The 11,963-nt window shown below is 45.4% G+C and overlaps 1 protein-coding gene across 2 annotated transcripts in view; it reads right to left on the bottom strand.

The window, feature by feature from the left end:
* kcnq4 (potassium voltage-gated channel subfamily Q member 4) overlaps positions 1-3,516 on the bottom strand; it is a 126,766-nt gene extending 123,250 nt beyond the window's left edge. For both annotated transcript variants that reach the window (XM_090209105.1, XM_021572588.3), the window contains exon 1: positions 2,284-3,516. In XM_090209105.1, coding sequence (XP_090065231.1) covers positions 2,284-2,585 — 302 coding nt within the window. In that variant the 5' untranslated portion in view covers positions 2,586-3,516. The remainder of the gene's footprint in view (positions 1-2,283) is intronic.
* Between the last annotated feature and the right edge of the window lie 8,447 nt (positions 3,517-11,963).

Consider the following 11,963-nt stretch of genomic DNA (forward strand, 5'->3'; position numbering starts at 1 on the left):
CTACGTGACTATTGTAATTAATCACAAGAAATGCATAGCCCGGGTATAATAATATTGAGAAGGAAATGTGCTCAGGTAAGCACAAGTGTGGCTAATGGCATTACATGAGAGTTCATCCAACAACCCAAAGTGCACACACACACACACACACACACACACAAACATGTAGGCAATTGTAGGGATGCGTGTTGTAGAGCAGAGCACATCAACCTTGGCTAACAGATTAATGCATATGTGTGTGCGTGCGTGCGTGCGTGCGTGCGTGCGTGCGTGCGTGCGTGCGTGTGTGTGCGTGCGTGCGTGCGTGTGTTAAAAACACAGGAGTTGGAAAAGCGGTGTGATGACTTTAGTCTTAGTGCTGGGCAGAGAGGGAGAGAGAGAGACGGACAACCCCCTCTCTCCCGTCCATAAGAACAGTCCGTGAGAGTCTCAGACGGCCTGGCATCTGAAACATGAGCCCAGCAACTTAGCACTCTGCCCACCACTCTGAGGGAGAAAGAACAACAATAGAACTGCCAACATCCTCTCTCTCTCTCCCTCTCCCTCTCCCTCTCAGCTCTGAGATAGGCTCCAGAAATGCCATAGGGATAGCACCAGTACTGGCTGAGCACCAGTGAAGAATGATCTTTAATGGGGGAAAGCCAGGGTTGTGATGGATTCAGAGTGCTGGTTGATAACCTCATCATTCGCAGTGTTAATAGGAGATAAATTATTGGATTGGATAGAGCTATGTAGCCAATATATTGTATACACTTAGGGGCATATGTGCAATAGGACCCAGAAGCAATGAGCGATGAAGTCAGAACTCACAGTTAGCAGAAGTTTATTGTGGTACCATAGGAATACTGTGGAATATTGTGGTACCATAGGAATACTGTGGAATATTGTGGTACCATAGGAATACTGTGGAATATTGTGGTACCATAGGAATACTGTGGAATATTGTGGTACCATAGGAATACTGTGGAATATTGTGGTACCATATGAATACTGTGGAATATTGTGGTACCATAGGAATACTGTGGAATATTGTGGTACCATAGGAATACTGTGGAATATTGTGGTACCATAGGAATACTGTGGAATATTGTGGTCATACATAAGTACCATACATTTTGGTAATTACATTCTGTTTTGTATCATTTACCTCGACTGTCACCAAAACGCTGCTGTAAGTTACATTTTTTCAGAGGAAATGTTTTCTTCTTTACACAATTGGCCCTCCAATGGTCCCTCTAACACACATGACAACTTGGGGATGCTGTATTTTGCGCACCATGTGAACCAGCCATAATCCACATTCCCATCCACCACTTAATTTTAAATCATTGTTTTGGTCAACTGACAGTGAGCAAAAAGTGCTAAAAGACTATAAATATTCTCTAATTCTTGCAAAAATGTTTCAGATGGACAAGATATTTATTCATTAGATAGTTCTCACATCGATCGGGTTCCCGCCTACAGAAATCTGGGCATTTGGATAGATTTTATGTTTAAAAAACATACAGAATGAACAAGTTAAAAAGCTAAGATTTAAAGTGGGTTTCTTTTTTAGAAATAGATCTTGCCTCTCCCTAAATAGCAGAGGGACTTCAAGAGTTAAGGCGTCAGCATGCTTCAATTTAAGCACTAACGAAGGGCGTAGACTTCAGCTCCTAACTTCGGTTTGCCTCCAGAAAAAAATGTGTGCCTGAACAGTTGAAAAAAAAAGTTCAAAATGAACAAAAACGTCACAAATGTCATCATAATGTACAAACTCTACCGAACTGTTTCGGCTGGGAAGCACCTTTAACCAACCCTGCCACCTGGTAAGGTTAGCGTAAGACTAACCCTACGGGCGGCTGGTAGCCTGTCCATAACGTCAATGACAAATGTCTCTGTAGTTACCGAGGATGTTTAGTGAGAGACTTTGAAAAATGTCTGATAATTTACAATTGGTTTTGGACAAATTCAATTTGAAAGCAAAGATCTAACTGTGATTTAATCAAGTGATGAAGGACCACAATTGAGTGTGAGGCCCCATGTTGTATGTCGAATGTGTGAGTTACTGCCAAATAAGCAACTCCACTGACTCCACCTGGCTAATTAGAAAACTACTCAGAGGAAAGCTTGGCTGTTGCGTTATTCAAGATACAACATGAAATGTTTCAATGCAAAGAAATAAACAATGACGTAAAAACAAATACAAATGTATGTAAATAAAAATAAGCCAAAGTAAAGATATACTTTCAGCAAATGCGATGACACTAGTAGCCTTCATTGTATTGAAAAACAATTACTTACATGAACGCATGGTAGATGAATGCCCATCCTCGTGGTCTCTCCAGTACGTTGTACAAGAAGTTCTGAAACTTTCTGTAGCGCTTGCTGGAGGCTGAGGTGGTCGCCCGTGGTCCAGGACGCCCCGGCAGCGGGGTACCGAGGAGCCCGGTGCGGTGAGAGGGGTGCGCGCGCTCCGGGGTCGATGGTTCGCTCCTCTCCATATGAACTGCGGTAAGAGCCACAAATTCAACCCGCCTTTCTTCGTTGGATGCGGGGGGCACCAACATTCTAATGCCACCGTTATTTGATGGGCTCCCTAACATGGTTAGCCAATATAGGCCTATATTAAATACAACAGAATACAGTTTAAATCACCTATTTAACAGTGAGCCCATATCTACGTTGGAGATTTAGCCAACTGAAATCGAAGTCATGATCAACTTGTCCGCGTTGAATAATAATTAGCCTACTTGGACTAGGTCATAATTTCATTCCTCCAATGTCAGGGTCTACTTCGAATTTCGTTTGTTAAATAAGTTAAATAATCAAGTCACGACCACAAAAGAAAATGCTCATGGAATTTTGACATGTGCGGTATGTCAAATGCAAGTTGAAGAAAATGTTAAATTGGTAATATGATAATCCCAATTACCGTTAAACATTTAACGTGAGGTTCCATCGAATAATATGATTACAAGATCATTTGACAGCGGCAACAGTAACTTTGTAACCTATCCTATACTGTCGCTAATTTGCATTGTCGTCATCATAAATTTGCTTTTTGCTCGAAATGATTAAGAAAACATTTAAAGCGCGCAATTGAAAGCATCAAAAGTTTACTGGACAAGCGTATTTATTATAGGCTTACGGTTAAATTAGGTAAAGAACTCTCGATTCGTGATCGCTCTGCTCTTTCCTCAAGATTTCTGTTGGTATTAATATTTTCTTAATCGTATATTTGAGGTTCGCGGCTGTACAAAATGCCCACAGAACTGCTTCCTTTCCTGTGCGTCTCGCTGGTCCAGTGCGCTAGTGGTGAGGAGCGAATAAGACCGTTCGAGGATAGCTAAAATCAGAGTCAACTCTAAACTTCAGTTATATGAGCGAGGACTCATGGGTAACACGCAGCAGGCTTGTCAGATGGTCCAGAGAGAAACGAGAGGTACAGCCCTACGGACGACTTCGAAGTTCTCACGCGCAAACCAAAAGCATCCGGTTAGCTTGAACACACGGGTTTGGACGCAATAAAGTGACAGAGAGAGTGGAATTGCGCACGGTGATATTGGGTGTGTAGCTAGCTCAGTGGTACGAGCAAGTTGTAATATATCAGAGCTAAGCATTCATACATTTGATGAGGCTGACAACTTAGAAATAAGGATGCAAACCTCACAATTACAGGGTAACGGTAAGCCTATATCATAGTATTTTGACCTTTACAGAGCTGTTTTGGGGGGATAGACATTGATAGACATGGTTGTCACATATACTGTATGTCATGCCTTTATCAGCGGTGACCAAATCAATTGTTTCAAGTAAGTATTCTGTAATGACTAAGGAGGCATGGGCACTGTAGGCCAATACAGAATCTCGATGAAAATGCCATGTAGCCTATTTTATTTTTTACATTTTATTTATCCGTCATTTTACCAGGTAAGTTGACTGAGAACACGTTCTCATTTACAGCAACGACCTGGGGAATAGTTACAGGTTTGAGGGCCAAATTGGGAATTTAGCCAGGACACCGGGGTTAATACCCCTACTCTTATGATAAGTGCCATAGGATCTTTAATGACCTCAGAGAGTCATATCTATGCTTAACGTCTGAGAGCTGTCTATGAACACTGGGCAGGGGTTACCAGATAAGAGGGACAGGTGTGAGGCACAGATAGTGGCCTGACAATAGATCACAGAACCGTGTTATGACCATATAAATAGTATAGGAATTCCAGTTATGACACAGTGGGACAATAATAATATAATAGGAATTCCAGTTATGACACAGTGGGACAATAATAATATAATAGGAATTCCAGTTATGACACAGTGGGACAATAATAATATAATAGGAATTCCAGTTATGACACAGTGGGACAATAATAATATAATAGGAATTCTAGTTATGACACAGTGGGACAATAATAATATAATAGGAATTCCAGTTATGACACAGTGGGACAATAATAATATAATAGGAATTCTGGGAATGACACAGTGGGACAATAGGAATATAATAGGAATGATGGTTATGACACAGTGGGACAACAGGAATAGAATGGAGATTCTGATTATGACACAGCGGGACAATAGGAATAGAATGGGAATCCTAGTTCTATGGTATTGAGAGAAAAAGAGAGAGAGAGGAAACAGATCAAGCCAACCTGGAAACCAAGCACGGAAAATGGATCCAACATCAATGGTTTAAAGCAGCGTTTCTCAACTGGTGGGAGGTTTGAGTAAAACATTTATTTTATATGATGACAGTATATTCAATATAGCACTATTAGCAGCTCTAATTGGTTGATTTTTTGGTATCAAAACAATTAGCTTTTCAACATTCTTCATCAAGAAATTAGCAATATGGAATTATTGACAACGAAAATGTATTACAGTGGCTTGCGAAAGTATTCACTCCCCTTGGCATTTTTCCTATTTTGTTGCCTTACAACCTGGAATTAAAATATATTTTTTTGGGGGGGGGGGGGTTGTATCATTTGATTTACACAACATGCCTACCACTTTGAAGATGCTAAATATTTTTTAGTGTGAAACGAACAAGAAATAATACAAAAAAACTGAAAACTTGAGCGTGCATACCTATTCACCCCCCCGAAAGTCAATACTTTGTAGAGCCACCTTTTGCAGTAATTACAGCTGCAAGTCTCTTGGGGTATGTCTTTATAAGCTTGGCAAATCTAGCCACTGGGCTTAAAGTGGTCCTATGGACAGATACTCCAATGTCCGCTGTGGAGCTTTAACCCCTTCAGGGTTATCATTGGTCTCTTTTTTTGGCTCTCTGATTAATGCCCTCCTTGCCTGGTCTGTGAGTTTTGGTGAGCGGCACTCTCTTGGCCTGTTTGTTGTCGTGCCATATTCTTTCAAATATTTGCACCACTTTTCCGTTTTTATAATTTTTTGAAATAAGTTATTTTTTTCAATTCACTTCACCAATTTGGATTATTTTGTGTATGTCCAGTACATGATGTCAGGTGCGTGAATGAGGACCCAAAAGCGAATTAACAAACAGAGTTTCTTTAACTTAGAGCTCTAGGGGCGCTATTTCATTTTTGGATAAAAAACGTTCCCGTTTTAAGCGCGATATTTTGTCACGAAAAGATGCTCGACTATGCATATTCCTGACAGTTTTGGAAAGAAAACACTCTGAAGTTTCAGAATCTGCAAAGATTTTGTCTGTAAGTGCCCCAGAACTCATTCTACAGGCGAAACCAAGATGATGCATCACCCAGGAATTAGCAGAATTTCTGAAGCTCTGTTTTCCATTCTCTCCTTATATGGCTGTGATTGCGCAAGGAATGAGCCTACACTTTCTGTCGTTCGCCCAAGGTCTTAGCAGCATTGTGACGTATTTGTAGGCATATCATTGGAAGATTGGCCATAAGAGACTACATTTTCCAGAGGTCCGCCCGGTGTCCTTTGTCTAAATTTGTGCGTAATCTTCAGGTGCAGGCATTTTCTCCTGGGATTCAGGAGAGAAAGCATGTTTCCAAGAACGATGTATCAATGAAGAGATATGTGAAAAACACCTTGAGGATTGATTCTAAACAACGTTTGCCATGTTTTCAGTCGATATTATGGAGTTAATTTGGAAAAAAGTTTGCGTTTTGAGGACTGAATTTATGGATTTTTTTTGGTAGCCAAATGTGATGTATAAAACGGAGCTATTTCTAATACACAAGGAATCTTTTTGGAAAAACTGAGCATCTGCTAACTGAGAGTATCCTCATTGAAAACATCAGAAGTTCTTCAAAGGTAAATGATTTTATTTGAAGGCTTTTATGTTTTTGTTAATGTTGCGTGCTGGATGCTAACGCTAATGCTAACGCTAAATGCTAACGCGAAATGCTAACTCTAGCTAGCTACTTTTACACAAATGATTGTTTTCCTATGGTTGAGAAGCATATTTTGAAAATCTGAGATGACAGTGTTGTTTACAAAAGGCTAAGCTTGAGAGATGGCATATTTATTTCATTTCATTTGCGATTTTCATAAATAGTTAACGTTGTGTTATGCTAATGAGCTTGCTGATAGATTTACACAATCCTGGATACAGGGGTTTTTTCATAGCTAAACGTGACGCAGAAAACGGAGCGATTTGTCCTAAACAAATAATCTTTCAGGAAAAACTGAACATTTGCTATCTGAGAGTCTCCTCATTGAAAACATCTGAAGTTCTTCAAAGGTAAATTATTTTTTTGAATGCTTTTCTGTTTTTTTGTGTAAATGTTGCCAGCTGAATGCTAATGCTAAATGCTACGTTAGCCATCAATACTGTTACACAAATGCTTGTTTTGCAATGGTTGAGAAGCATATTTTGAAAATCTGAGATGACAGTGTTGTTAACAAAAGGCTAAGCTTGAGAGCTAGCATATTTATTTCATTTCATTTGCGATTTTCATGAATAGTTAACGTTGCGTTATGGTAATGAGCTTGAGTCTGTATTCACGAACCCGGATCCGGGATGGGGAGATCAGAAAGGTTAATGATAAACACACGTGGGCTCAGATGGACAGGTAGATTCCGACAGGACAGGACAAGGTTGCAGCAAACACGATGATAGTCTGGTTCAGGCATGAGACACACAAACAAGAATCCGACAAGGACAGGAACAAAAACAGAGAGAGATATAGAGGACCTAATCAGAGGGAAAAAGGGAACAGGTGGGAAAAGGGGTGAATGAGGTAGTTAGGAGGAGACAAGGAACAGCTGGGGGAAAGCGGGGGAGAAAAGGTAACCTAATACGACCAGCAGAGGGAGACAGGGTGAAAGGAAAGGACAGAAAGACACAACATGACAATACATGACAGTACCCCCCCACTCACCGAGCGCCTCCTGGCGCACTCGAGGAGGAAACCTGGCGGCAACGGAGGAAATCCTCGATCAGCGCACGGTCCAGCACGTCCCGAGAGGGAACCCAACTCCTCTCCTCAGGACCGTACCCCTCCCAATCTACGAGGTACTGGTGACCACGGCCCCGAGGACGCATGTCCAAAATCCTGCGGACCCTGTAGATGGGTGCGCCCTCGACAAGGATGGGGGGGGGGGGGGGGGGGGAAGACGAGCGGGGGCGCGAAGAACGGGCTTGATACAGGAGACATGGAAGACCGGGTGGACGCGACGAAGGTATCGCGGAAGAAGAAGTCGAACTGCGACAGGATTAATGACCCGAGAAATACGGAACGGACCAATGAACCGCGGGGTCAACTTGCGAGAAGCCGTCTTAAGGGGAAGGTTCTGAGTGGAGAGCCAAACTCTCTGACCGCGACAATATCTAGGACTCTTAGTTCTACGCTTATTAGCAGCCCTCACAGTCTGCGTCCTATAACGGCAAAGTGCAGACCTGACCCTCTTCCAGGTGCGCTCGCAACGTTGGACAAAAGCCTGAGCGGAGGGGACGCTGGACTCGGCGAACTGAGATGAGAACAGCGGAGGCTGGTACCCGAGGCTACTCTGAAAAGGAGATAGCCCGGTCGCAGACGAAGGAAGCGAGTTGTGGGCGTATTCTGCCCAGGGGAGCTGTTCTGACCAAGACGCAGGGTTGCGAAAAGAAAGACTGCGTAAGATGCGACCAATAGTCTGATTGGCCCGTTCTGCTTGACCGTTAGACTGGGGGTGAAAGCCGGAAGAGAGACTGACGGAAGCCCCAATCAAACGGCAAAACTCCCTCCAAAATTGAGACGTGAATTGCGGACCTCTGTCCGAAACGACGTCTGACGGAAGGCCATGAATTCTGAAAACATTCTCGATGATGATTTGTGCCGTCTCTTTAGCAGAAGGAAGCTTAGCAAGGGGAATGAAATGAGCCGCCTTAGAGAACCTATCGACAACCGTAAGAATAACAGTCTTCCCCGCTGACGAAGGCAGTCCGGTGACAAAATCTAAGGCGATGTGAGACCACGGTCGAGAGGGAATGGGAAGCGGCCTGAGACGGCCGGCAGGAGGAGAGTTACCGGACTTAGTCTGCGCGCAGACCGAACAAGCAGCCACGAAACGACGCGTGTCATGCTCCCGGGTGGGCCACCAAAAACGCTGGCGAATGGAAGCAAGCGTACCCCGAACGCCAGGGTGGCCGGCTAACTTGGCAGAGTGAGCCCACTGAAGAACGGCCAGACGAGTAGGAACGGGAACGAAAAGAAGGTTCCTAGGACAAGCGCGCGGCGACGGAGTGTGAGTGAGCGCTTGCTTTACCTGCCTCTCAATTCCCCAGACAGTCAACCCGACAACACGCCCCTCAGGGAGAATCCCCTCGGGGTCAGTGGAGGCTACTGAAGAACTGAAGAGACGAGATAAAGCATCAGGCTTGGTGTTCTTAGAGCCCGGACGATAAGAAATCACGAACTCGAAACGAGCGAAAAACAGCGCCCAACGCGCCTGACGCGCATTAAGTCGTTTGGCAGAACGGATGTACTCAAGGTTCCTATGGTCAGTCCAAACGACAAAAGGAACGGTCGCCCCCTCCAACCACTGTCGCCATTCGCCTAGGGCTAACCGGATGGCGAGCAGTTCGCGGTTTCCCACATCATAGTTACGTTCCGACGGCGACAGGCGATGAGAAAAATACGCGCATGGGTGGACCTTGTCGTCAGAGAGGGAGCGCTGAGAAAGAATGGCTCCCACGCCCACCTCTGACGCGTCAACCTCGACAACGAACTGTCTAGAGACGTCAGGTGTAACAAGGATAGGAGCGGATGTAAAACGATTCTTGAGGAGATCAAAAGCTCCCTGGGCGGAAACGGACCACTTAAAGCACGTCTTGACAGAAGTAAGGGCTGTGAGAGGAGCTGCCACCTGACCGAAATTACGGATGAAACGACGATAGAAGTTCGCGAAGCCGAGAAAGCGCTGCAGCTCGATGCGTGACTTAGGGGCGGGCCAATCAATGACAGCTTGGACCTTAGCGGGATCCATCTTAATGCCTTCAGCGGAAATAACAGAACCGAGAAATGTGACGGAGGAGGCATGAAAAGTGCACTTCTCAGCCTTCACAAAAAGACAATTCTCTAAAAGGCGCTGGAGGACACGTCGAACGTGCTGAACATGAATCTGGAGTGACGGTGAAAAAATCAGGATATCGTCAAGGTAAACGAAAACAAAGATGTTCAGCATGTCTCTCAGGACATCATTGACTAATGCCTGAAAGACAGCTGGAGCGTTAGCGAGGCCGAAAGGAAGAACCCGGTATTCAAAGTGCCCTAACGGAGTGTTAAACGCCGTCTTCCACTCGTCCCCCTCCCTGATGCGCACAAGATGGTAAGCGTTACGAAGGTCCAACTTAGTGAAAAACCTGGCTCCCTGCAGGATCTCGAAGGCTGAAGACATAAGAGGAAGCGGATAACGATTCTTCACTGTTATGTCATTCAGCCCTCGATAATCTATGCAGGGGCGCAGAGACCCGTCCTTCTTCTTGACAAAAAAACCCCCCGCTCCGGCGGGAGAGGAGGAGGGGACTATGGTACCGGCGTCAAGAGCTACAGACAAATAATCTTTGAGAGCCTTACGTTCGGGAGCCGACAGAGAGTATAGTCTACCCCGGGGGGGAGTGGTTCCCGGAAGGAGATCAATACTACAATCATACGACCGGTGTGGAGGAAGAGAGGTGGCCCTGGACCGACTGAACACCGTGCGCAGATCGTGATATTCCTCCGGCACCGCTGTCAAATCACCAGGCTCCTCCTGTGAAGAAGAGACAGAGGAAACAGGAGGGATAGCAGACATTAAACATTTCACATGACAAGAGACGTTCCAGGAGAGGATAGAATTACTAGACCAATTAATGGAAGGATTATGACAAACTAGCCAGGGATGGCCCAAAACAACAGGTGTAAAAGGTGAACGAAAAATTAAAAAATAAATGGTTTCGCTATGATTACCAGAAACAGTGAGGGTTAAACCATCCAGGGCGAACAAGGCCGTGGACTCCCTTAACTGTCTGAGAGGAATGTCATGTTCCCGAGCCCAGGTCTCGTCCATAAAACAGCCCTCCGCCCCAGAGTCTATTAAGGCACTGCAGGAAGCTGACGAACCGGTCCAGCGTAGATGGACCGACAAGGTAGTGCAGGATCTTGAAGGAGAGACAGGAGTAGTAGCGCTCACCAGTAGCCCTCCGCTTACTGATGAGCTCTGGCTTTTACTGGACATGAAGTGACAAAATGACCAGCAGAACCGCAATAGAGACAGAGGCGGTTGGTGATTCTCCGTTCCCTCTCCTTAGTCGAGATGCGGATACCTCCCAGCTGCATAGGCTCAGCTCCCGAGCCGGCAGAGGAAGATGGTAGTGATGCGGAGAGGGGGGCAACGGAGAACGTGAGCTCCTTTCCACGAGCTCGGTGACGAAGATCAACCCGTCGCTCAATGCGAATAGCGAGTTCAATCAAGGAATCCACGCTGGAAGGAACCTACCGGGAGAGAATCTCATCCTTTACCTCTGCGCGGAGACCCTCCAGAAGACGAGCGAGCAAAGCCGGCTCGTTCCAGCCACTGGAGGCAGCAAGAGTGCGAAACTCAATAGAGTAGTCTGTTATGGATCGATTGCCTTGACATAGGGAAGACAGGGCCCTGGAAGCCTCCTCCCCAAAAACAGATCGATCAAAAACCCGTATCATCTCCTCCTTAAAGTCCTGATACTGGTTAGTACACTCAGCCCTTGCCTCCCAGATTGCCGTGCCCCACTCACGAGCCCGTCCAGTAAGGAGAGATATGACGTAGGCGACACGAGCAGTGCTCCTGGTGTAAGTGTTGGGCTGGAGAGAAAACACAATATCACACTGGGTGAGGAACGAGCGGCATTCAGTGGGCTCCCCAGAGTAACACGGCGGGTTATTGATTCTGGGCTCCGGAGATTCGAAAGCCCTGGAAGTGGCCGGTGGATCGAGGCGGAGATGGTGAACCTGTTCTGTGAGGTTGGAGACTTGGGTGGCCAGGGTCTCAACGGCATGTCGAGCAGCAGACAATTCCTGCTCGTGTCTGCCTAGCATCGCTCCCTGGATCTCGACGGCTGAGTGGAGAGGATCCGAAGTCGCTGGGTCCATTCTTGGTCGGATTCTTCTGTCAGGTGCGTGAATGAGGACCCAAAAGCGAATTAACAAACAGAGTTTCTTTAATGATAAACACACGTGGGCTCAGATGGACAGGTAGATTCCGACAGGACAGGACAAGGTTGCAGCAAACACGATGATAGTCTGGTTCAGGCATGAGACACACAAACAAGAATCCGACAAGGACAGGAACAAAAACAGAGAGAGATATAGAGGACCTAATCAGAGGGAAAAAGGGAACAGGTGGGAAAAGGGGTGAATGAGGTAGTTAGGAGGAGACAAGGAACAGCTGGGGGAAAGCGGGGGAGAAAAGGTAACCTAATACGACCAGCAGAGGGAGACAGGGTGAAAGGAAAGGACAGAAAGACACAACATGACAATACATGACACATGAAATCCAAATAAAAATAAATTCAAATTACAGGTTGTAAT

Source organism: Oncorhynchus mykiss, chromosome 18 (genome assembly GCF_057628025.1).
Source record: "Oncorhynchus mykiss isolate SJ-2025 chromosome 18, ASM5762802v1, whole genome shotgun sequence".
Lineage (NCBI taxonomy): Eukaryota > Metazoa > Chordata > Actinopteri > Salmoniformes > Salmonidae > Oncorhynchus > Oncorhynchus mykiss.